Raw genomic sequence first — 27,467 nt, 5'->3', positions numbered from 1 at the left:
TGTAAGATGTCCACTTTATTGATTTCTTTTGTCTATACATACAAAACTTATTTCCTTGTGAATGAAAAATAACTTGGTTTCACTAACTCATTCTTAGACTTTTAAATTTTAATTTGCCTCAATAAGAACTTTTAACCATTCTCCACCAGGAATAATTTGCCCCAAACAATGTTTAGCAGTTTCCTTAGCAGTATTGAAAATTTGGAATTGAGTTGTCTAACTTCCTTGATCTCTTCTTGGAACTTTAGACAGTAGACAACCAGGTGTAGCAAGTTAGCGAGTTTTGAGAAGATTTGTAGCTCAGGTTGAGGTTCTGGATGTAAGTTTGCTCGCTGAGCTGGAAGGTTAGTTTTCAGACGTTTCGCCACCATTCTAGGTAACATCATCAGTGAGCCTCTGATGAAGTGCTGATGTTATGTCCCGCTTTCTATTTTTCTGTTTAGGTTAGAAAGCGGGACATAACACCAGCGCTTCATCGGAGGCTCACTGATGATGTTACCTAGAATGGTGACGAAACGTCTGAAAACTAACCTTCCAGCTCAGCGAGCAAGCTCACATCCAGGTGCAGCAAATATTTAGGAAGGCAAATGGTTCAATGACCCTCATGAGTTAAGAAGGAATTGAAGGGATCTGATTGAAACATGTAAAATTCCTATAGGGCTCTACATACCAGATGCTGGGAGGATGTTTCCTTGGCCGGGGAGTCTAGAATCAGGGATTACAGTCTTAGGATGCAGGAGAGACCATTTCGGACTGAGCTGACCAAAGATTTCTTTCCTCAAAAGATAGTGAACCTATGGAATTCTCTCTCACAGAAGGCTGTAGAGGCCGAGTCACTGAAAAAGTTTAAGGAAGAGAGGGGGTTTTTTTTTAGGTTTTAAGGCATCAAGTGGTATGTAGAGATAGCAGGAATATGGCATTGAGATAGAAGATCGGCCATGATCATGTTGAATGGCAGACCAGGCTCAAAGGTGCAAATAGCCTGCTCCAGCTTCATATTTCAGTGTTTCTAATTTGGATGCAAATACATGTAGGGCAGTTTTACAATTCATGCTTTTATTTTTGAGACCCTTATCTTTTGGCTACACATAGCAGAAAATTGTAGGTGCATTACCTCTTGTGCATTGCCACCAAACGAGTGGATTTTCCATCTGATTAGTCTGTATTATGAGGTTTGCAATTACTGTGATGTTTGATATCTGTGAGGTGTTGCAATCGTGTATCCAGCATATCTGGCAGTTACACTATCAACAAAACATTACTTTGCAGTCTGATGTTCTCTCGTTATTTTTTCCACAATTTGAGGCTGTAGTGTAAAGACACCCTTTAAAACTGTATTTTTCATTCAGTAAAAACTTTCAGATGTTTTTGTTTGACTTTTATTTAAATTTTACTGTGTTTTTTTCCCCACAGACAACGTCCCTCTCTGGGCGAATGCCTTGCCCGACTTGCAGCTGCTATGCCAGTGGCCTTCCTTGAGCATGATCTAAATGATCATAATGTATGCTCAGTTTACAACACTAAGACAGCACGGGAGAGAGCCAGTAAGTACACAAGGAACTAAGCAGAGTTGTACTTAGCAAAGGTTACAGCTCATAGGATTTGTTTGATGAAAGCTGTTAATGGAGGATTAAATGTAAACAAATAAAGTGTGCCTGTGATCTTGTTTCAAACTTGACTCAAACTGAATGGCTTTACTTCCTATGTCTTATGGTCTTATGATGAATAGACAGCCCTATATTTTTGCCTTGAAGCATTCGACATGGAAAGAATTTAGGCAATCTCAGCAATGTTTGCAGTGGACAAGGATTCACAGTACGAAGCTGTTGCTAATTCTGCACAGTTCAGAAATCTCACCGAAAGTCCTTGGAAGACTGGTGTGTTGACGATGTGATCTTGGGTGCCCAACTGGCATTAAGGCAAGAAAACATCCTTGAACTGGAATGGAGGGAATTATACTTCACATGTAGCAATGCCACTGCTGGTCTTTTGGTGTTTATTATTGCCACTTGGATACCTGAATTGCAAAGAAGTCAATTTTTTCCAACCATACCAAATTTTACATCAATATGTATGCTAAAATCCACCTGAATTTGGAATATACAGTCACAGTCATTTAACAGATTCACCCAAGGTTCCTAAAAATTGATTCGTGCAGAAATATCAAGTACCTTGCATATTTTCATTAATTGTGAATTTGCATAGATGTCTCTCAAAATAAGTACTGGTATAGATAGTGTTTCATTAATTCATGTCCTCTGTTATAAAATTTCCTGAAAATTTAATATATTTGTATTGATGTGTTCAAACAGAACTAAAACATCAGATCGGGTAGTTAAAATACTGTTTTTCTTCATAATTATAGCTTTGTTGTGAATTTTCAGGGACAATTATAATCCAAAGTATAATTATAACTATTTACTTTATTTTATTACATTAGCAACATAGTTGATACAGAAGTTCATTTTTTACGACAAGACAAAGTTATTGTCTATTAAATGATATCTCCTTCTGAACTGTTTAAATTGCCCTAAATTCTAGAATCTTGTCTCTTAAGAGGTATGATCGCAGTAGCTACCAATACCAATACAGTATTAGTCATTTTCTGTTGAGAAGTAAGCAGTCCTGATTGGGGAATTACAACTTCGAGGTGGTTATGATTTTTCGGGAAGAAAGCAGCGTAGTAAATGATATTAATGAACTGGTAGAATGGGCAAGTAAGAGGTAAATCAATGCCAGTGAACACAGGTGTGAATGGTACATTTTTAAAGAAGTAATGAAGAAGCGACATGCTCCTTGGAAAACAGGAGTCTAAGTAGGCTAGTGATTCAGAGATTCTGATTTGCACATTATTAGAAAAAACAACACAGGATAGCATAGCTATAAAATGCAAGTAAAGCGTAGGTTTATTCATGGAAGAAGAAAATTGGAGACAAATAATGTTAAATTTGTTTAAGACTTTTAGATTGCATTTAGAATACTGTGCCTGATTTTGATCTCTATATTGCAAGAACAATGAATAGAAAAATTGCAAAATAGACTTGCAAGAATTAAATACAAGAGTATAACTTATAACAGCGCTCTGAGCCTGCCTGTACTTTTCCCTAAGAGGAGAAGACTGAGGGCTGACCATATAGAGGTCTACAAAATTAGGAAGGGGTTTGTAAAGATAGAAATATAGAAAGCATTTCTACTTGTTGGAAAGTCTAAATCTAAATGTTAACATCTAATAGTCAATAAACCCAGTAAGGAATTCATGAGAATAGTTTTTATACAAAATGTGCTTACAATGTTGAACTTGCTTATGCATAGAATATTTGAGACCAAAGGCATAGGTGCATCTAACAGGAAGTTAGATAGTACACGAAAGGGAAAGGAATACAAAGACGTGATGATACTTGGATGAAGTAAAGTGACAGATCATTTGAACTTAGCAGACTATTTCTCTATTATAGATATTATATAATGCTGTGCAGTTGCTAAGTAGTTAGGTTCAAAGAGACCTCAGAACTACTGGTAAATCGGGGAGCTGGACTTCTTATTGCCCATATTATTACTTTAGAATGGAATATATCAGTAGCTTCCATCCACTCCCTGGTGCATCGTCTTTTCTTTGATGCCCCCTTATCCTGAACTACCTATCTTTTGCAATCCATGATAAATAATTGATGATCTAACTTCAAAGCTTAGAGCCAACAGACTATACAAAACATAACTTCACTGAATGTGTAAGGTAACTCTGAATGTAGAATGCAACCTTTACAGTACATTTTCCGCAATTCTTTTGAAAAATTTCTTATTTTAATGGATTCATGAAAAAAATGCATCACTTTCCCTTTCTGATGTCTACTGTGATATACCTTTTCATTTCTCCATCACTAATTTTCCCCGTTACTGTGACACAGACTCCTTGGTGGCCATCACTATCTCACCCAAATGACTGTTGCTGAAATGTGTTAGGAAATATCAGAATTAATTGACTTCACAGGGTGTTTGCAACCAAGCTGGGTTCCCCATTTACACATTACAGCTTTGACCAACATCAATGGATAACAACTGTAGTGCGAACTTTGGACTTTTCCCTTCCTTTAACTTGTGTGTCCATTCTAGCACCTTGATCACTACCTGGTGGCATCAGTTAACCCAGAACAGATAAACCTGGACCCTTCTATTTGGCTAGCTATCCTTGAAATATTCAGTCATTTGGAAGAGAGATAATTTGTCTCTTGTTACAGTTGTTGCATTTAAATGCTATAAAAGAACAAATGTGTACTGTTCTATTCAGAGAACTGGTTGGAAATAATTTAATTTTGGTTTTGTTTTCTTACAACAGTTTTGGGTTTGCCAAGCACTGTTCATGAAATGTGCTCCGATATTCCTGACTTGGACTACCTCATGAAAGAAATTAATGATCTCGCAGAATCTGGTGCTCGTTACACTGAGATGCCACATGTTATTGAAATTACGCTTCCTATGCTGTGTAACTACCTGCCACGGTGGTGGGAACATGGATTTGAGAATATTACCGATGAAAACACAGTATGCTGCACTAGTGTGACCTCTGAGCACCTTAATGCCCTTTTGGGAAATATTCTGAAAATCATAGTTAACAACTTGGGCATTGATGAAGCATCCTGGATGAAAAGACTTGCAGGTACATGTTAAACCAATAACTGGGAAAGCATGCTATATATTTAGAAGGATTCATATATTCAACTTAGTGCAGTTTGCAAAAATTGTGTATTTTTTTTTATGCACTCATGGGATTTGGGCATCACCAGCTAGGCCAATATGTTTTTACACATACTTAATTGACTGGAGGGCAGTTAGGAGTCAACCACATTGCTGTAGGTCTGGAGTCACATGAAGGCTAGACGAGGTAAGGATGGCTGCTTCTTTCCCTAGAGGACATTAGTGAACCAGATGGGCTATTCCTGACAACCAACAGTGGATTCATGGTCATCATTAGATCTTTAATTCCAGACTTCTTTTTAAGTGGATTCAAATTCTGCCATCTGCCGTGATGGGATTCGAACCTGGATCCCTAGAACATTACTTGAGGCTCTAGATTAACAGTTCTGTGCTAATACCAGTAGCACATCATAGTTCAGTTAATTTCTAATGATTTTCCATAAATTCAAATCAAAACTGCCCAAGTATGTCCTACTCACAGTCAGGAAGATTCCGTCTGGTCAATTACTACTCCATCCACTCTTGATCATCAGTAAAGTGATCAAAAATGTCATCAATAGCATTTTCGAACACAACTAACACTACTTTAACTCGATCAGTGGTGCGCAGTTTCAATTTCTCCAGAATCACTTAGCCTCTGACTTCATTAAAGAATTGACACAAATGTGGGCGAAAATCTAGACTCGAGGTGAGGGGACCTTATAATTAAGGCAGCATTTGATTAAGTGCAGCAGCAAGGAGACTTAACAAAATTGAAGTCACTGGAAATGAGAAAAACCTTCATGGCTGGAGTGATACCTAGTACAAAGAAAGAAGGGTGTAGTGGTTGGATGCCAGTCATCCCATTTCCAGGTTATTGCTGTAGGAATTCCCTTGGGTATTTTCCAATCGATCTTCAGTACTTTTTCATGGATTTTACATGAAAAGGTCAAAAGTGAGGAAATTCTCTAATTTTACAGTTGTCAGTACCATTTGCAAATCTTCAGGTCTCCCTCGACAACAAGCTTCGGTTTGGATTGACCAGTACCAAGTACACAGGTGGCAAGCAAAAGCCATGTCTAACAATTGAGAATCTAACCATCACCCTTTGACACTCAATAGCAATACTATATTTGAATCATCCATCAACAGCATGACATACTATTGTCTAAAAGCATACCAGGAACAGCTATATCAATTCTGTGGGTGTAAAAGCTGGTCAGAAAGTGAGAATTTTGTATGAGCACTTCTAGGCTTCCCAAAACCTATCCACCAACTGGAAATGTGATAGGAAACATTCCACTTACCTGGATGACTGCAACCTGAGAATACTCAGTACTTGACACTACCCTGGACAATGCACTCAGGCATCATTTTAAACATTTGCTCACCCCCACGACCACCGACTCACAGTGGCAATAGTGTGTACTCATTTACAAGATACATTGCTGCAAATAGCCAAGCCTCCTTTGTTTTAAAATTGCAACCTCTATTAGCTGGAAGATTAAGGGGCAGCAGAAGTAAGAGAGCGTCATCACCTGCAAGTCCCTGCCAAGGCACGCACCATCCTGCTGTAGAACCAAGTTCATTGTTCCTTCACTGTCCCTGGGCCAAAACCTTTGAACTCACTTCCTGACAACACCTTGGGTGTACCGACACCACATGGACAGCAGCAGTTCACCCTCACCACCTCAAGGGAAATTAAGGATGGGCAATAATTTCTGGTCTTGCTAATGATGCCAACATCCAATTTTTTCAAAAAAAGGATTGTTCATTCCATTACTTTGTATTTTTCTGTCTAAATAATTTCCCCTATTTTGCACCAAACTTAAATGTTTCAAAGTCTACAAGGTCAATATGTCAAATCCTGAAATTGTGCTATTGTAGATTTTTGCTGCATCTTTGCCTAACAATTCTACGTATGTGTGTGTATATTAAATGTTTGAAATGAATTTGTATGGAAAAAAAGCCAGAAGAGAGAATTTTAAAGTTTACACCATTTAACATGCTATAAACTGATTCCTTTCATCACATTTTGTTTCTCTCCATCCAGTCTTTGCACAACCAATTATCAGCAAAGCCAAACCAGAGTTGCTGAAATCCCATTTTATCCCAACAATGGAAAAGTTAAAGAAGAGATCATCGAAGGTGGTAGCAGAAGAGGATCAACTGCGTATGGAGGGCAAGGGTGACATTGTGGAGAGCGAATTACTAATTCGAGATGAATTTTCTGTCCTCTGTCGAGATTTATATGCATTGTATCCTCTGCTGATTCGCTATGTGGACAATAATAGGTGAATTTATTGTTTCATTTCAAACATGTTGGGTTAAATTTAACCCCCACAGGAAGGGTGGGAGGGAGTAAAGATTGTAAAGTCCAGAGACCATTCAGTTACTGTTTAAACAAATGAGTTGCTTGTACAACTAACTTGCTTTCCTGAAACAATACAGTTTTAATGTATTCATTTACCTTAAATTTTATTTTGAATGTTCTTATCGGTTAGCTGGATTCCCTAGACTTCAAGAAACCCAGGAATTGAAGGAATACAAGAAGGTTTGATCCATCAGGGAATTTCCTTGACAGTTACATTTATAAGTTAGCAGGAGCGCTGTTGCTCTTCACTGGCCCACCAGCTTTAACTACATCTTTTTCAACAGTCAGGCAGTCCCAATCATTCATTATCTTTTGCCGACAAGGTCTTATCCAATTCTTCCTCTTCCACTTTTTGGCTAATGCCCAGCTCCCCCACCCCGTCACCAGTATGTAATCACAGCTATCCAATATCTTTTGCAGCCCCATATTTTTGTTAAAACACCTGCTATTGATCCATTTGTATCTTCACTACTTTCCCCCTTCCCCTGAGTATGAGTTCACCCTCGATCCACCCTTTGTTGCCTCCACCTATGGCCTCTTGCAGAAAGCCTGCATACGTGACAGCCAGTCAGCCTCTCAATCTGGTTGGCTAGCTGGCCGACTGACAGACAGCTGGAAAACATCATCAAAACACTTAACAGAGGTCTTACCTTTGTATTTGAGGGGCCACTTGGGAAATCTGTACTTCACACACCACACATAAATAATGGATTCTAAAAGACCTATACTGCACTATGACCTCTTCAAAATTATTATGTTTGAAGAACATGACCACAGTCACCCATCCTATGGCAAACCACTGTGGTGTACATCTGTTTGGAGCATAAGCAAGTATTATAGCGACAACACTGAATCCTGCTTAATGCAATGACCAGATCAAGAGATGCAATATTATTGTATGAAAAACAACCAAATTTTATTAAGCATGTTTAAGTCGCTGAATATCAGAGCATTGAAAATCAAAGCTAGAGCAGAAAAATATTTTTAAAGAAATTGGCTGCAAAGAAGTTGTCTGGTAATCATTGGTCATCAGATTCAAACTAATTCATATTTATCTAGTCATAACTTGCAGTTCATTACTTAGAAATTAGTTCATTTTACAGGTTATTGCAGAGACCATTTGTGTTAATTGGTTTTGAAACAGTGCCTTGATGTTATTTAATATGCTTTCCAACTCAGTTTGATAAGAACTTTCATTATATCTAGTTTACTGTAATTTTTGGGTCATGCTAGCAAAGCACATTTTTCCTTTTCTGAAAAATATCTGACCTCCTTTATATTGTTACTTCTGGTTTTGTATGTATTCACAGGGCACAATGGTTAACAGAACCAAACCCTGATGCTGAAGAGCTCTTCAGAATGGTGGGAGATATCTTCATATTGTGGTCAAAGTCGCATGTAGGTTATGTGATCTTCATCCAATCAAAATTATGAGATTCTACTCAATGCTAGATTTCTTTATTAATTTATCTCTTTTTATCTGTTTTTCACTTATAACTTAATTATGGTATACAAATGGTATTTAGCATATACAGTGAAGAAATCTCTCTGAATATTGAGAAAGTGATATTTTCAAAATTATCCCAGATCCTCAGCATGAAGTGCTTAAAGCCCACTGTCAAACTCTTTCTGTAATTTTCAGCTTCTCTTCTTCAAACTGTTATTCCAACACAGTACTTCAACAGGATGATTTCTGTGCTAATCCCAGAACATGATTTTCCTAAGTGTTCATTTGATCAGACCATGAAAGAGTCACTGTTGGCAGTTCCATTTAAATAAACAGTGTCTGTTGTTGCCTGAAGTAAAAGGAATAGCAGAAAACGTTTTGAATATGGTTGAAAAATACAAATAGAAATTGGTGTACTGTGTTTTCCAATGATGCCATTTCGAAGACAACTAATTGCATTTTCCATTGGGCTGCATTTGTTGCACACTACTGCAGGGAGTGTGCCCAATTTGTGTTTGCAATTAGTATGTTGTAAATTACAAAGCCTCCAAGAAAAAGTAATATTTTCTGTCTTCTGTTCATCCTCATTTTCAACCACATTTAGAATCTTGATGGTTTTCAAAGTAGCTAATGTATTTCAGAGCAAAGTGCAAACAATAATCAAAAACAGAAGTTGTTGGAAAAGCTCAGCAGGTCTGGCAGCATCTGTGAAGAGAAATCAGAGTTAACGTTTCGGGCCTATGACTTTCCTGATAACCCAGTATCCAGCAATTTCTGTTTTTGTTTCTGATTTACACCATCCACAATTCTTGCAGTTTTTAAAGAGCAAACTGACTCTCATTCAGCTACATAAATTTAATTGACTTCTGATCAAAAAATAGATGACAAAGACAGCATTTTGATCTGATGAAATAATTAGAGGCTACGGTCACAACACTTTTTTCCTGAGTATGCAAGGTTGGGTGCAGCTTTTAGATTGGACCAGTCAGAGTGTGCTGGCAAGACGGAGACAGATAATTAGGCAGAATTTGTGTGCATTTTATCAGTCAAATGGAAGTGCAGTTTTATAGCTGACTATTTATGTTTCCTAACAAATTAGTACACTTATTGGTATGTTGTAATTGCAGTATGAAACCTGTATAAATTATCAGAGCTTGGATAACTGAAACTAATTGCTAGGTGTTGGAGACCAGTTGTGTAAACTGCCTATGCTCTTTAAATGATTTATTTTTTACTCTCAGAATTTCAAACGAGAAGAGCAGAACTTTGTGGTGCAAAATGAAATCAACAACATGTCATTTCTCACTGCAGACAGCAAAAGCAAGATGTCTAAGGTAAGGTATCATGATAAGCTGTAGGATTTTTGTCTAAGCTTTTGAAGCAGTGATTTGTAGAAATGCTTTGAGATACAATTTAATGTGTTATACTTAACCACCATGTTGAAGTGCAGTACAGTTTAATGCAAGTGACTAGGCGTAGCTGAATGAGAAGGTGTTCATTTGGTAAATTTTTAAATAAAATTCATCCATTTACTTTTGATGTTGAGAAGTGTCAGTCACCTAGAGGCTAATGATTATACTGTAGCTTTTTTCTTGCCGGGGTTAAAATAATATGATTTACTTTAAGGCCACATTCAATCTTTTATTCAGATCAGTACAATACACTAAAACACATGCTCCTGTAAAATCTTCAATTTTGTTTTCTAGGTGTTAAGCTCAATGCAGTAAAATTAACTTTTCAGATGGTAGCAGTTGATGGAAATTCCAAACTGAGATGTTGAAATGCCCACCGATGTTATAGTAATAAGACTGCTCACAAATATCAAAAAGCTTTTATATGTAGCAATAATAACTACACTGAACTAAGTGAAAGATTCAAAACACAATCTGCATTTTTTTATAATTCTCCTTCCCAATCTCTCATTTCTCATTGCTCCATCTTTTATTTTATTTTTAGCCTTGAGTTTTTTTTCTCACCGTAAGCTGTTCTAAATATTTAACCAGCTACCAGATCCTCCTGGCTGCCACTTCCCATTTTACAGAAGAAACCAAGTTTCCTTTTTCACAATTGGCTGACGGTCAGTTTTAAGGACTGTTTATTTCAGCAAGTTAAAAGTTATTTATCAAATTATTTTAGTCATAATTGTATTGTCCCATGGAACTCGTTTTTATGTATCAAAACAGAAAGGAATTCTGAAGTTCCAAGTCAGGTAAGTGTATTTGTAGCGCTGGAGTAATAACAATTATAATCACATTCTAAATCTTGCTGAATTTTGAGCATGGGACATGAAAAGGTCTAATGTGAGTTGAAGAATATAAATGATAAGTATGAGGTCAAATAATCACAGCACAGCAGGAGATTTCAGCTCTACATGTCCAACAGACTCTCAGCAAGAGCAACTAAGCTAATCCAAACCCCTCATCCTTTTCACTTATTCCAACAAGCTTTTTTCTCTTCAGATAATCGTAGTCCAGCAACAATACTACTGCACCCCTTCTCGCCACTCCCAATCATGCAATCAGTGCAGTTTGAGAAATATGTCAACAGTTTTATTAAATGTTACCCTTTTCTCCTCCTAAGCCTTTGTTTCTGCTATGGTTAATAGCATCTGTCCCAAATTATGCTGCTGGTTTAAGGTGATGCAGAGTTCATCAGTGATGCACTCACCGCTGCTGTGCAAATAATCCATGAGTGTGAGGTTCAGAATCTTCCTGGGATTGCTGTATTAATGGATCACTTTAAATCGATTACTGAACTGTTCTTACCATTGGACAGTGAACTGTAACTTCCTACTGAAGAATTAAATATCTGACAATTTGACTGAAACTCAATTAAAAGAGATTAATTTGTGTTGAATTTGGAATCTGGGGTATTATTTTTGTTTACGTGTTGGGTATTTATGGAATTCAGTTCAAAAACTGGTATGTCTTACAAGGTCTCAAGGCCAAAGCTGTTTTTCTAAATTTCCAACTAAAGCTGCTAGTTAGATTTGTGTTGTGTATTTCATGTTATCTATATAGGTTTGATATGTTGCCATTATTTTACAACACCAATGTTGTGGTTTGTAAGCAAATAAATTCACTAATAATCTGCTAATTTCGTATCTTTTTTCTGGCATATTCATATCTGCGGTCGTGTCTGCCTGAATAGGCTGGAGAGGATGGACAGGTCAGAGGGCATGATGATATAAATATGCATCCGCTGTGCAGCTAGCTTCGCACTGCTGATGGCATTTCCCCCAGATTTCCTGCTAAGGCCCTCTGATTAGCCATGCTGTTTTAGTTTCTATCACCAGGCTCATGGAATTGGGAAGTGTTTTATTGATTTAATAATATATCATTATATTTGTAACATTTAGACAGATCAAAGGCTGCTGGCATTTGTTGGTAAAATTTGCTCTGGGAAGCCAAAAATTATTATTCAGAAGCCACTGTCTAATTTAGCAAATTTCAGACTGGTGACAGAATAGACTAAGTGTGACTTGCTATAAAATGTTAGGCTTAGCTGTTAAATTAAGAGAGCCATCAGCCACCGGCAAGCAAAGTTAAAAACAGCTCTATTAAGTCTTGAACAGTACTCAGCATCAATATATTTACTCGATTAGAGGAGATATTAAACTTGTAATGATCTGCGAAAGCCACTGCAAGTGTTGATAAATGCTTTGGTTGTCAGCCCTAGCATGTTGCTTTCAATTGTTAGCAAAATTATAATTGTTTTATGTCAGTTTTTGTTTTAAAATGTGTTCACCTGATAATGTCTGAGTTAGAAATTAATAACAAAAATAATTATTTGTAAATGTACAAGTAACAAAATATAAAGTCTCTCATTCACGTATCAGAGAATCAGGGAGTGAAGGAGTGCACCCAAGAACCAAATGTTTCACTTTTAATTTAAAATAAAAATGCTGGAAATACTCAGAAGCCAGGCAGCATCTGTGAAAAAACAAAGAGTTACTGTTTCAACTTGATTTACATTTCAACAGAACTTTTGAATTTATAGATAGTTAAACAACGTAAGCTGTTCAATATATTTGCAGTGTTAACATGTTTACGAGCAAAACTTGAAATTTATTTGGACTAAGTAACACATAAGGATAGCTGATTTTGTTTTATTCATGGGACGTGGGCATCACTGGCTAAGCCAACAATGATTGCCCATCCCTAGCTGTCCAAGGGACATTTAAGAGTCAGCCACATTGCTGTGGATTTAGAGTCACATGTCAGCCAGACCTGGTAAGGACAGCACAATCCTGCTCTAAAGGCCATTAGTGAACTAGATGGGTTTTTTCCAATGATTGACATTGGTTTTGTGGTCGTCATTAGACCCTTAATTCCAGATTTTTAATTGAATCCAGAATCTCCAAAGGAAGGTGATGACCTAATGGTTTTATCACTGAACTGTTACTCCAGAGATTCAGGTAATGTTCTGGGGAGCTGAGATTGAATCCTGTGTGGCAGTTAGTGGAATTTAAATTCAATAAAAGTCAGGAATTAAAAGTGAAATGATGACCATGAATATATGGTTGATTGTCAGAAAAACCCATCTGGTTCACTAATGTCCTTCAGGGAAGGAAACGGCCATCCTTACCTGGTCTGGCCTACACATGACTCCAGACCCACAGCAATGGGTCTGTCCTTAACTGCTTAATCTTAACTGTCCTCTGGGCAAATAGAGATGGGCAATAAATGCTGCTCTACCTAGTGATACCCACGTCCTGAATAAATAACAAAAAAGAATGATTTTATAAAACCCAGGGATCATTTCAGGTATAAGCTCCTGACAGGGAACTATTTTACAAACCCAAGGACTAATCCCATAATCACATTATTGAAGAAGCCAAGTAATATTTTAACCCAGCATAGTTGCTTAAACACCCATTTTATGTCATGTCAACCACAATTTGATCAGTGTAAAAAAAAGGCAGCAATAACTCTCATGATGTCCATACAGAATGGGCATAAATTACTCTGTGATCTACCAGCATTCAGCACTTTTCATTGAGCTTCATATTTCTACTCCCACTTCTCCTTATTTCACTCATCCATGAGATATGGGTTTCGCTGGCTCGGTCAACATTTATTGTTTATCCATCATTGCATTTAGAAAGATCATGTAGAGCTGCCACATTGAACTGCTACCTTGCATTTGGTGTAGGAACACCAGCAGTCATGCAGGATTGTCCAGGAATTTGATCCAGCAACACTGAATTATCAGTAATATATTTCCAAGTCAGGATGATGAGTGGCTCAGGTGGTGGTCTCATCAAAGCAATTCCAAGTAACTACATTAGTTCAACAGCAGCTCTTTCTATGTGCAGAAGAACATTGAGATGCAGAAATGTTTTTTAAAAAGGCGTCGCCCAATTCTTTGTAAACCTGTTCCTACACTGATCAAGTTTTTTTAACAACCAACTCTCACTACAGTAAGTTTTTACTGCGTGTAGACCAATGAATCAGAGGCCATTTATATAATAAGCATCAATTTATAAACTGTTATATTACTGTAAAATGCATGAACATCTCCTCATATTTAGATATTTTTGCCATTAGTTTTCCTGACATTACACCAAATATGTTGATGAAATAAGGGTAACTTTAACAGTAAAGAAAGTAATCTTGGATTATAAGTGGGACAAAGATAATAGGAATTGCAGATGCTGGACAATCCAAGATAACAAGGTGTGGAGCTGGATGAACACAGCAGGGCAAACAGTATCTTAGGAGCAGAAAAGCTGACGTTTTGGGCCTAGACCCTTCATCAGAAATGGGGGAGGGGAAGAGGATTCTGAAATAAATAGGGAGAGAGGGGGAGGCGGATTGAAGAAGACAGGTGGAGAGGAGACAGGCAAGTTAAGGAGGCAGGGATGGAGCTAGTGAGTGTAGGTGGGGAGGTAGGGAGGAGTTAGGTCAGTCCAGGGAGGATGGACAGGTCAAGGGGGCGGGATGAGGTTAGTAGGTAGGATATGGAGGTGCGGCTTGAGATGGGAGGAGTGGATAGGTGAGAGGAAGAACAGGTTAGGAAGACGGGGATAAGTTTGGCTGGTTTTGGGATGTGGAGGGGGGAGGGGAGATTTTAAAGCTAGTGAAAACTACTTTTTTGACGTTTCAGGGACAGCCAATTTACGGTTATTCATACAGCACCACTGACAAAGAATTTCACCCCCACGGTGGGTTTTAATGATCAATAATATATTGTACAGCTATTCAGTGCACTTCACCTAAAAACCAATAGGCCTATGGTTGCTGTCTTTGCATTTTGAACATTTTGATCATGTTTTCAGGACAGTTTCAAAACCTGCCCAAAAATTTTGAGAGACTTTAACTGCTTGTTGACATTTCACATTGCTACAGACCACTGTGTGTCACCCCATTCACAGTGATTCTTGTAAGCTAATTTTGCCCCATATTTTATACAATGATTTGCCTTCTGGAATATTGCATTAAGTTTAGACTGCGTTTTACAGGTATGAACACAGCATCAGAGTGTCCTTTACAACCCAAGGTTCTTTATATATGTAGTACGAAGAATGAAAGTGAGGAAGGTACATTGTTTCAACTTACAGAACCAAGAAGTGGAAGTTGTCCTGTTTTCAGTAGTAAACTTAACTTGACACCACAAAATTCTGAAAATTGATAATTGTTCTTTTCTCCTCAGCTGCCTACACAGGCTGAGTTGCCGGTGAGGAGATTGGGGTTATGGGAATAAAGCAGGCTGGTCGAGTTAAGAGATGGATCAGTCACAGCCTCATTGACTAGTGATGGAACAGACACAAAGACCTGAACGGCCGCCTCCTGTTCTTGATCTCACTCGTGAGCATTTTGAAAGTAATTTAACATTCAAAAGCAGGTAGATTAGGATAGAGTGAGATATACAATATTATACAATCCTCGAACCTGACACTGACCCAACCATTTTTGGGTTTAATGGGCTTTGGATCAAAGGGTGGCAGTCAATCCATGCCAGGGTGTGGGGGAATTCACTTAAATGTAATGAGGCTTAATACTAACCAACTGGAGTTCCTGTACCTCAGGAAACTCTAATTCATAAACTGTGTCTGCTAGTTCTAGACTCCCTCAGAGGAGGAAACATCTTCTCAGTATCCAAGATCTTTCATGGTTCAGTATGATCACCTGTTATTCCAGTGAACTCAAGCCTATTCAACTCCTCTTTCTAAAGCAAAATTTTCTCTCCAGAAATCAGTTGAGTAAACCTTCTCTAAACAGCTTAAAATGCAGTTATATCCTTTCTTCTGTTAGGAGACTAAAACTGTATGCAGTATTCCAGATACTGGTTCACTAGTTCCCTGCACAAGTGTAACAATACTTCCCTACTTCCATACTCAATTCCACTTGCAAAACATTGCCGTGATTCCCATTTACCTTCCTAATTACCTGCTTCACCTGCATACTAATATACTGAACTTTTGTGATTCATTTATTCTTGATGCTAAATGCCTGTTGTAGCATTCTGCCTGTTGTTACATGAGCAAGTGTGAAAATTAAAAGGATCATTAACCCTGAGTGTGTTTCCCTTCCAATATAAAGCATGGGTTTTGTTTGGAGTCTAATTCACTCAAAGAATGAAAAAGGCAATGCTTGGAGAAATTCAACATTCACTTTGCTCAGTCCTGGCAGAATTCTTAAGCCACAAAATCAGTTGCAAGTTTCTCAGTACAATAGGACATAATTATTTGTTCTTTAACCTGGCATTGTTCTAGTTTTTCCTCTGTGAAGCTAATCATTTCCTATTAGCTTGATCTAAATATATCAATTTGGTTGGATAAATATCTTAATCCAGACCCTGGTCCGAAAGACCTTACTTACCCTGTGACTTTATATTGGGAGAAGTATCTTTTTGAATGTGATTTTAAAAATTCTAAATGTATTTAGATTTACAGAGCATCTAAGCTCATTGTAGTGCATGTAGAAAGCAGACTGTTTTATTTCTCTAACTATAGAAGTTGGTTGGTGATAGTGAAATATTTCCAAGAGCACTCGAGACAGCATTCAAGATAAAGCAGCCCTCTTGATTGGCACCCAATCCACCACCTTTAGTATTCACTCACTTCAAAACTAATATGCAGTGGCAGCAGTGTTTACAATTTACAAGATACACAATCAAAGTTCACCAGGACTCCTTCAACAGCCCCTTCCAAATCTGTGATCTAAACGCCTTAAAAGGGCTAGTGGAGCTGAAGCTTCCAAACACCACCTATGAGTTCTCCTTTAAGTCATGTACCATCTTGAGTTGGAACTATATCATTGTTCTTCAACTGCTGCTGGTCAAAATCCTGGAACTCCCTTAGTAACAGCACTGCGGTGACCTGCACCCCAGGGATTGCAAGAAGGCACGTCACTACCCTCTTCTGGGCAGTTAAGGAAGCATGGTAAATGCTGGCACAATCTGACATCCACATCCCATGAATGAATATATCAAAAGATCAACACTATCTTCAGGATTTTATGACTTTGCTACTAGCCATTAATGACCAATGAAAAAGTAAAATTGGGTAGATGACTATCTAAAACTTCATGTAAGCCGTGCCAATTAGACTGCAATGACATTGTTCATATCCTACAAAGTGAAATAAATGAGTGAATGTTGTGAAAATGCCAGATGTGAAATTTAATACATTAATGCATTTACAGATAACTATTGTGTGGGATGCTTTGACTCTAAATTAGGTTTATTTAAGAGGAAAATAGCTCAATGAAAAATTAAAAAGGGCAAACCTTTAGTGTGTTTAAATCTATTTAAGATTTAAGTTAATTGAACATACTGGCTTCTACTTTACTATTTTAAATTATGTTTAATCCTTGTGATTAAATTTTACAAATTAAGGATTACACAATAGCATGCTATATTGATATTCCTGACAATGAACATACTTTCTGAATGCCATTCATCAGAACAGTAGGCTGCAATAATGATGTAAAAAGGCACAAAAAAAATTGAGTTAGGAATCCAAAGTTAGTACTCAAATTATGACTAGGTGCATTTAACTATAGAGAAAGAACAAGATTTTAAAAATCCCTATTACTGTTGCACATTTAATCATCTAAGGTGCTTCAGGAATTATGTGTACAATCCGAAGTAATGCAGTTGACTCCCAATTTAGCTACCATGGTTTGACTGAATAAAGTTATGCCTGTTGCTAGAGTAAATGTTTTAGATGTTGCTAAGATGTATCTGACATATGCATAGAAATATTTGAAGAGTGCTACCTGGCCTTTACAGTTAAGTTCGTTTTCAAAGAGTCAGCACTACTTTACCTTTAAATCTACAAAATAACACACAAAGACTTATGGATCACTAAACCAAACTTAATCAATTCGGTACTATCAATTTTTACAGATACAGTTATCAAGAAAACGTGAACTAAGCAACCTTTAAATGAATTACTTGCTTGAACTTTCAGCGCTGAATTTTTTTTTAGATTAGATTTCCTACAGTGTGGAAACAGGCCCTTCGGCCCAACAAATCCACACCGCCCCTTGAAGCATCCCACCCAGACCCATCCCCCTATAACCCACACAACCCTGAACACTACGGGCAATTTAGCATGGCCAATCCACCTAAACCTGCACATCTTTGGACTGTGGGAAGAAACCGGAGCACCCGGAGGAAACCCACACAGAATGTGCAAACTCCACATAAGCAGTCGCCCAAGGCTGGAATCGTCCCTGGTGCTGTGAGGCTGCAGTGCTAACCACTGAGCCACTGTGCCACCCATTATATGTAATTACTTTCAATTGCAATTCTAAAGTACACAGGGCAAAATTGATGTGTGGCTATTGCAACACAACAGCTCTAATGAAGCCCCCTACTAACCTCATCCCACCTCCTTGACCTGTCCGTCTTCCCTGGACTGACCTATCCCCTCCCTACCTCCCCACCTATACTCTCTCCACCTATCTTCTTTACTCTCCATCTTCGGTCCGCCTCCCCCTCTCTCCCTATTTATTCCAGTTCCCTCTCCCCATCCCCCTCTCTGATGAAGGGTCTAGGCCTGAAACTTCAGCTTTTGTGCTCCTGAGATGCTGCTTGGCCTGCTGTGTTCATCCAGCCTCACATTTTATTATCTTGGATTTCTCCAGCATCTGCAGTTCCCATTATCTCTGAGCTCTAATGAACCAGCTGCCTGCTTTTTTTTCCTGTTACATGGAATATATGGCACAGAGAAAGGTCATGTGTCCCGACCAATCCATGGAGAGTGCAGGTGTCCTCGAAAAGAAAAGGGTCTGAAAACAGGGTCTCAAACAAGATGCTGATTTCTAATCTCCTGTTCTGCACTGTCATTAGACACTAATTCATCCCCATCGTTCATCAACCAAAATACTTGGTTTTCAAACCAAGTAACAACTTTAATACTATCATTATTCTTTTCCAAATTTTGATGGATGTGCAGACATACTCTTATTTATCCAAAACTTTAATCTTAATAGCAACAGTTTCAATAACTACGTAATTGTTGCACAGCCGCTGTTTTATCCTAATTGCGTCAATATTTGTGCATGGAAATTTTTTTTAGAAGAAATATAAAACCACAGTTCAATTATACTATAAAAGACAGTGCCAAAAGTGCAAGTCTGTTAGGATCTGAAAGGGGAAGTTGGGTAGCTGACCTCCTGACCATTTTCTTTGTTTTCTGTTTCACTTTCACATTTCCAGCATTTGTGTTTCCTTGAAATGATAATTACAGAGCATTTGGAGAGTTGTAATAGAGGGTAGAATATGTAACATTGTATTCGTACTGTAGTCTAACCACCCAGTATTTTAACCTAGGTCACAGGATGGGTGCATTTGGACAGGTAGCATTATTCAGACCCCTATTATTTTAATTCCAAGATTTGTATACAATGACAATCAAGCTGGAAACCCTGGTATCAAGACAATTCAGGGCTGGTTGAAGCTGAGCAAAATAAACTCTGGTGCATTTTAATTGGTTTATTTGCAGGGCAGACAGGGGCTGGGGTGTTTCCACTGTGCCCAACAAGAAAAGCTTGAGTCCATGCCCTGGGAGCATTTAAAGGACTTTTAGATATGCACCTGAAAATGCAAGGAATGGAGGGACATTGACCAATGACAGACGGAAAGGATTAGTTTTGTTTGGCGTCATGTTCGGTGCAGCATCATAGCTGGAATGGCCCGTTCCTGTGTTGTACACTTCTATGTTCTAAAGTTGTTGAATCCTGGACTGTGATTGACTAACTGAACATATCTAGAAGTAAAGTATACCCAAGTGGGAAATCTGCAGCACTTTTCCTACAGTTCCACTCATGCAGAAGTGGATCATCTCCAGGAGACCACAAAAGATAAATTTCCTTTCTGAGACCAGGAGAAGCAAAACGCCTCCTAGATCCACAAGGAGCTATCTTTACTAAAGTAACCAGGAAATAAGCACTGGGATGCGACTGCTTACCAGTAGAAAGTCAGTCAGGCCATAACTACATGTTGACCTATTGGTTGAAGCTGAGAGGACATGCTACAGTGGTCTTGCGTACAGGAATGGAGGACCAGGGAATGAGACTTCATCTTTCCTTGTGGAGCTTGAAGGAGCTCAGCTTGTTGTGGCCCCAGAGAGGAAATTCACCTCTTGTGGTCCATTCTGCAGCTGCTTCTCTTCTGATCTAAATTGAAGATTCCTCACTGATGTCTAATTTATTTCTAATTCTATTCAGTTAGCTGATTTCAGCCCAGATTCGATAATTATGTCTTGATGCTCATGCCTTGAGGAATTAAGATTTGTTGCTCCAATTAAAATTTTCACTAAACTCCACTGGAGAGTATATTTGTCAAATGAGAACTGATTCAGGCTCAAGCATTGTACACCTATGGCTAAATAACCCATTGACGCTCATTTCAGAGATTCACTTGGATGAAGGAATGGAGAGAAGTTTTTGCCCATAGGAATGTGGCACTATAACCTATACATTGAATAGATTAAGGAGAAAGCAAAAGAGAAAAAACATTGTCACCTCTCCTGGCCAAAGTTGCAGGTGTTTAAAGTCTATGTTACGCCCATAATCATGAGTGAATGCACGTGTGATATTGTGTATATAAACAGGGGTTCAGATAGGAGAGTGCGGCTAACTTCAGGCTGTTTTGGAACCTACCATTTTTCTTCAGGTTTGTAAATAATCTAGTGTCAAATTTATTGTTGATCAAAAGTTGAATTCATTTGTGATTTAAATTCTTATCTCAAGCCCTGTCTAAATATTTCTTATATGGGCATTATTGTTGTATTTGTAGTCTATATGAAGAACATTTCCCAATCATTAAGATAAAAATGTCACACCCGGATGAAAACATCACCAATATCTGTGATTCCCAAAACATTTTAATTCTAAATAAACCTGTAAAATATATTGCTTAACATACCAGATGATGGCTATTTATTGTACTTAAATTTCAGTTACACTCAAATATTGAAGGATATCAGCACTCATGAAAGGGTAACCAGCATTGGTGTAATGTCCTGTATATTTCTTTTCAAGTGCAACACCTATGGGAGATGTTTCATAAGTATATAGTTGTGTGCACAGACAGCTCTTTTTGATAACATACTTTTGCACCTGCAACTTCGGATTTGTACCTAGTCTGTTAGCCAATTAATGATGCCGTATATGATTTGAATATGATTTGTAAACCATTTTCACTGTTAACTTCAGTCTGGAGGGTCAGACCAGGAAAGAACAAAGAAGCAGAAAAGAGGGGATCGTTACTCCGTTCAGACATCATTGATTGTAGCAACCCTTAAAAAAATGCTTCCTATTGGCTTGAACATGTGTTCACCTGCTGATCAAGAGTTGATTAACATAGCCAAAACAAGATATGCCCTGGTAAGTGCAGAATTTTCAATGTATATTTATGTGTATGAAATTCTTGATGATAATATTTCCATTTGCTTTTGTTTAGAAAGAAGTCATAAAATAGTAAGGTAGAATCTATATATTGCTGCAAAAAGAATTGGGCTTCCGAAGCTTGACTACACTTTAATTCCATGTAGTGTAAATTGTTGCCCCTTCTGAGATGTGGTGTTCTTGCACCTATTCTGATGAGTGCAAGATAAAAAAAATCTAATAATGTCTTTTGTTTTCAGTTAAGAAATAATTGTCGATCCATCATTTCAATGGTCTGACTGTGCAGTGAATCAATTAAACATTAAACTACTAGATTTTACAGGTAGAACCGTAAAATACAAGATACCAAATGTTAATGCAATACACTAAGTTGGGCATACAGAAAAGGTTTTCTTGCTTTTGGTCACTGTACCATAAACAAACAAATATATGCATTGAAACATATAATTAAACATGAGCTCTTAAGAAATATTAGAAAAGTTTGAGCAAAAACACAATGAACAATGTTAAGTTTTTTGTCTTTCAACTGTTTACTATCTATAGCAACACTGCAAAAATAATTCCTTAAATATGTCAAACTTTTTCCTAAACAACAGGATTTTTTAAGATGAAGAGATAAAAATATTGAACTATTTAAAATATCAGATGGAATCACTAGGAAAGCTATGTTATGTGGACGTTAGCGGTAAAGGAATGGATCAGGCTCTGTTATGATACCTTCTGCAGTTAACTTACCTGGAAGAAAGGTTACTGGAAGTAGGTACTGGAGATAATGGGAACTGCAGATGCTGGAGATTCCAAGATAATAAAATGTGAGGCTGGATGAACACAGCAGGCCAAGCAGCATCTCAGGAGCACAAAAGCTGACGTTTCGGGCCTAGACCCTTCATCAGAGAGGGGGATGGGGGGAGGGAACTGGAATAAATAGGGAGAGAGGGGGAGGCGGACCGAAGATGGAGAGTAAAGAAGATAGGTGGAGAGAGTGTAGGTGGGGAGGTAGGGAGGGGATAGGTCACTCCAGGGAAGACGGACAGGTCAAGGAGGTGGGATGAGGTTAGTAGGTAGCTGGGGGTGCGGCTTGGGGTGGGAGGAAGGGATGGGTGAGAGGAAGAACCGGTTAGGGAGGCAGAGACAGGTTGGACTGGTTTTGGGATGCAGTGGGTGGGGGGGAAGAGCTGGGCTGGTTGTGTGGTGCAGTGGTGGGAGGGGACGAACTGGGCTGGTTTAGGGATGCAGTAGGGGAAGGGGAGATTTTGAAACTGGTGAAGTCCACATTGATACCATATGGCTGCAGGGTTCCCAGGCGGAATATGAGTTGCTGTTCCTGCAACCTTCGGGTGGCATCATTGTGGCAGTGCAGGAGGCCCATGATGGACATGTCATCAAGAGAATGGGAGGGGGAGTGGAAATGGTTTGCGACTGGGAGGTGCAGTTGTTTGTTGCGAACTGAGCGGAGGTGTTCTGCAAAGCGGTCCCCAAGCCTCCGCTTGGTTTCCCCAATGTAGAGGAAGCCGCACCGGGTACAGTGGATGCAGTATACCACATTGGCAGATGTGCAGGTGAACCTCTGCTTAATGTGGAATGTCATCTTGGGGCCTGGGATGGGGGTGAGGGAGGAGGTGTGGGGACAAGTGTAGCATTTCCTGCGGTTGCAGGGGAAGGTGCCGGGTGTGGTGGGGTTGGAGGGCAGTGTGGAGCGAACAAGGGAGTCACGGAGAGAGTGGTCTCTCTGGAAAGCAGACAGGGGAGGGGATGGAAAAATGTCTTGGGTGGTGGGGTCGGATTGTAAATGGCGGAAGTGTTGGAGGATAATGCGTTGTATCCGGAGGTTGGTAGGGTGGTGTGTGAGAACGAGGGGGATCCTCTTGGGGCGGTTGTGGCGGGGGCGGGGTGTGAGGGATGTGTCGCGGGAAATGCGGGAGACGCGGTCAAGGGCGTTCTCGATCACCGTGGGGGGAAAGTTGCGGTCCTTAAAGAACTTGGACATCTGGGATGTGCGGGAGTGGAATGTCTTATCGTGGGAGCAGATGCGGCGGAGGCGGAGGAATTGGGAATAGGGGATGGAATTTTTGCAGGAGGGTGGGTGGGAGGAGGTGTATTCTAGGTAGCTGTGGGAGTCGGTGGGCTTGAAATGGACATCAGTTACAAGCTGGTTCAAGCCCACCGACTCCCACAGCTACCTAGAATACACCTCCTCCCACCCACCCTCCTGCAAAAATTCCATCCCCTATTCCCAATTCCTCCGCCTCCGCCGCATCTGCTCCCACGATAAGACATTCCACTCCCGCACATCCCAGATGTCCAAGTTCTTTAAGGACCGCAACTTTCCCCCCACGGTGATCGAGAACGCCCTTGACCGCGTCTCCCGCATTTCCCGCGACACATCCCTCACACCCCGCCCCCGCCACAACCGCCCCAAGAGGATCCCCCTCGTTCTCACACACCACCCTACCAACCTCCGGATACAACGCATTATCCTCCAACACTTCCGCCATTTACAATCCGACCCCACCACCCAAGACATTTTTCCATCCCCTCCCCTGTCTGCTTTCCAGAGAGACCACTCTCTCCGTGACTCCCTTGTTCGCTCCACACTGCCCTCCAACCCCACCACACCCGGCACCTTCCCCTGCAACCGCAGGAAATGCTACACTTGTCCCCACACCTCCTCCCTCACCCCCATCCCAGGCCCCAAGATGACATTCCACATTAAGCAGAGGTTCACCTGCACATCTGCCAATGTGGTATACTGCATCCACTGTACCCGGTGCGGCTTCCTCTACATTGGGGAAACCAAGCGGAGGCTTGGGGACCGCTTTGCAGAACACCTCCGCTCAGTTCGCAACAAACAACTGCACCTCCCAGTCGCAAACCATTTCCACTCCCCCTCCCATTCTCTTGATGACATGTCCATCATGGGCCTCCTGCACTGCCACAATGATGCCACCCGAAGGTTGCAGGAACAGCAACTCATATTCCGCCTGGGAACCCTGCAGCCATATGGTATCAATGTGGACTTCACCAGTTTCAAAATCTCCCCTTCCCCTACTGCATCCCTAAACCAGCCCAGTTCGTCCCCTCCCGCCACTGCACCACACAACCAGCCCAGCTCTTCCCCCCCACCCACTGCATCCCAAAACCAGTCCAACCTGTCTCTGCCTCCCTAACCGGTTCTTCCTCTCACCCATCCCTTCCTCCCACCCCAAGCCGCACCCCCAGCTACCTACTAACCTCATCCCACCTCCTTGACCTGTCCGTCTTCCCTGGAGTGACCTATCCCCTCCCTACCTCCCCACCTACACTCTCTCCACCTATCTTCTTTACTCTCCATCTTCGGTCCGCCTCCCCCTCTCTCCCTATTTATTCCAGTTCCCTGCCCCCATCCCCCTCTCTGATGAAGGGTCTAGGCCCGAAACGTCAGCTTTTGTGCTCCTGAGATGCTGCTTGGCCTGCTGTGTTCATCCAGCCTCACATTTTATTATCTTGGAAGTAGGTACTAGCATTCACCCTGTGAACAACATAGTCAGTATCTTCGAAGGAGAGACAATTTAGTCTGTCCGGTGGAATCGTTGAAAGGTTTATTGCATCATCTAACATACTGTAGTAATAGTGATGACAATAAGTCCTCAGAAGTATTGTGTCTAATAAATTCATCAATAGCACGCATAATTACAGAGCCATATTTAAATAAGTAAGAGTTATGGTACTGTCGAGATGTGACCTTGCCACTAGTCAACATTCCCTGAGTGAGCAAGATTTGTGAATTTTTTGTTTGTATATTATAAATCAAATGCTAAAGAGCTTAATATATATTGTATTGAATTTTAAAATTCAAATGGAGAGAAAAATTCTAGATTTTAAAACGATGATCAGATTTAAAACTACAGCTTTATATAGGTGAATTCTAGTACAAAACACATTCAGCTTCTTGGAAAGAAGTCAGAAAGGAAAGTTACTTTTTTCATAGGTTTTTCAAGCAGAAGTGTTGTTTTTATGCCAATCAAAAGTCTACTGCTTTGCTGTGGAACTGATCTACTCTGTCTACTTTCTTACAATCCTGACAGAAAGATACAGATGAAGAAGTAAGAGAGTTTCTTCAGGGCAACCTCCACTTGCAAGGAAAGGTACAATAATATAAGTTCAAAATGAGAGAAATGATCATTCATCTTTATCATCACTATCTTTAATTTATTTTATAATTCACTGTTTCACAATTGTTATAATAGCTGTAATGGTTATTTCATCTCGCTGAGAACAGATTTCTTGTAATTGTACTGGGGCTGTTAGACTGCATCGCGTTCATAGGCACATAGAGAGAAATATAGTGGCAAGCCTGCTGCACCATTCATAAGAATGTTGCTGATCTGGTAGTGGTGTCAATTTGCCTGTCTGATCCCCACAACCCTTGATTCCGCTATCAAAAATCTAGCTAACTCAGCAGTGCTAAACTCATCAACTTAGCTTCGGCTGCTTTCTGGGGAAGTGAATTCGATCATCTAGCAATCCTTGAAGAGAAAAAGATTCCCTTCCCCTCCATCATAAAAGCAATCTCTTATTTTTAATCTGTGTCCTTTAGACTTGCGCACAAGAAGAGACGTCCGCCTAGGACCCAACGAGTCAAGTCCCATTGGAATCTTATCTGTTTCAATAAGATCATCTCTCCCTGTAAGCTCCAATGGATATTAGCACAACCTGTTCAACCTTTCTTCACAAGATAAAACTGAAAACAAGATAAAAATGGACAAAATTGAGTTAACAATTGCCTGCTGCAACAGAATCACCCAGTTTCCTATCCCATTAGTTAATCTATCAGCTTAATGACCAAGTCCTTATAATTGTCTCCATTGTGTTAAAAAATAAAGTGAAAGAATGTGAAGCTATTGTTCTTCTTTCAACTAGAGGAACCATCTCTCTGTCAAAGCTATTTGCAGGCCAAGATTTTGAAGTTGCATTTCTTTGGTGAATCGGGGGCCACGGAAAGTAGGAGAGGATAGAGGAGCAATATGTAGTACAAAATAGAATGCAGTTGTGAAGATAAGACAAGTTGCATTCTGATACCCAGAATATAGCTTGGTAAACTTTGGAATAATTTTGTAGAACTGTAATGCCCGAAAGCCACACCTCCAACCTGACTTCAGTTCATGTACGTAGGATGCGGGATGGGTAACCAAACAGCTTGCAAGAGGCCAAGTTTCATTTAAGTTCTATAATTAGCCCGTGATCCTCTGAATTAACAATCATTTTCCAATTGACCCTGGCCAACCAGGTTTGCCAGGTCTTGTTTCTGTGGGGAGGTGTGGACCACTGGGTCCAGGTGATGTGTTTTTCCATTTGCAGACTGGGTCCAGTTTACCCACCACCTGCACCTGCCATTGGCACTACCACAAGTTTCCAAGCTCTCTCTTTCCTCACACTCTCCATCAACATAAACTCTTCCAGTTTCCCCACTTTGGTGCCTGCACTGCCCTCAAACCTCTTTTCCACCACCATTATGCCCCAGCCTCTCTGCAACTTGCTCCACTATCCTCTCCAGCCGCCAGTGGCCCCTAATTCCCCAAAGAAATCCAACTTCAAAACCTTGGCCTGCAAATGGCTTTGACAGAGGGCAGGTTGCTCTGCTTGAAAACAGAACAAGGCTTCAGATCCCTCCAACCTTTTCTCTTCATGATGCTGAAAGCCAACCTACCTAACGTTAAAGCATAGCATCAGAAGTGAATCCATTCTTCTGAATTTCCTGACCTCAAGACAGTAGACTCTCACCCTTCCCCAACCCTGAGTTTTGAGTCTAGATGTGTCAAAAGTATGATTAAACATTTTAGATAAAGGTGAAGGCTGGAGATATTGTAGAGGTGGAAATGGGCAGTTTTGGTGTGGCTGCCGGTGACCCCCCACTGATTCCTGCATTAGTCTGTGAAGTGGTTCATTTATACGTGAGTGTGGAAAATGCTCACATGAGATACCTTGCCTTTACATTGAGTAATACAAAGCAAGCAATTGTTTAGGATCAACTGAAATGAGAATTAGATTATTTATAAAAAACTGTTGTTGCTTACTTTAATTATTTGCATATCAACGTGTTTCTGTTAGTTTCACTTGTTCACTGTTACCTTTG

The 27,467-nt window shown here is 39.8% G+C and overlaps 1 protein-coding gene across 5 annotated transcripts in view; it reads left to right on the top strand.

Annotated features, from left to right (window-relative positions):
* LOC125447673 (ryanodine receptor 1-like) overlaps positions 1–27,467 on the top strand; it is a 411,721-nt gene that overhangs the window by 270,909 nt on the left and 113,345 nt on the right. For 3 of the 5 annotated variants that reach the window (XM_059641017.1, XM_059641016.1, XM_059641015.1), the window contains exons 66-73: positions 1,414–1,544; positions 4,334–4,654; positions 6,725–6,965; positions 8,356–8,443; positions 9,734–9,826; positions 11,643–11,660; positions 21,164–21,334; positions 25,420–25,479. In XM_059641017.1, coding sequence (XP_059497000.1) covers positions 1,414–1,544; positions 4,334–4,654; positions 6,725–6,965; positions 8,356–8,443; positions 9,734–9,826; positions 11,643–11,660; positions 21,164–21,334; positions 25,420–25,479 — 1,123 coding nt within the window. The remainder of the gene's footprint in view (positions 1–1,413; positions 1,545–4,333; positions 4,655–6,724; positions 6,966–8,355; positions 8,444–9,733; positions 9,827–11,642; positions 11,661–21,163; positions 21,335–25,419; positions 25,480–27,467) is intronic. The other 2 variants (XM_059641019.1, XM_059641018.1) reach the window with 1 other exon arrangement.

This window comes from Stegostoma tigrinum, chromosome 39 (assembly GCF_030684315.1).
Source record: "Stegostoma tigrinum isolate sSteTig4 chromosome 39, sSteTig4.hap1, whole genome shotgun sequence".
NCBI classification, from domain to species: Eukaryota; Metazoa; Chordata; class Chondrichthyes; order Orectolobiformes; family Stegostomatidae; genus Stegostoma; species Stegostoma tigrinum.
This window is presented reverse-complemented; position numbering and strand designations above follow the sequence as displayed.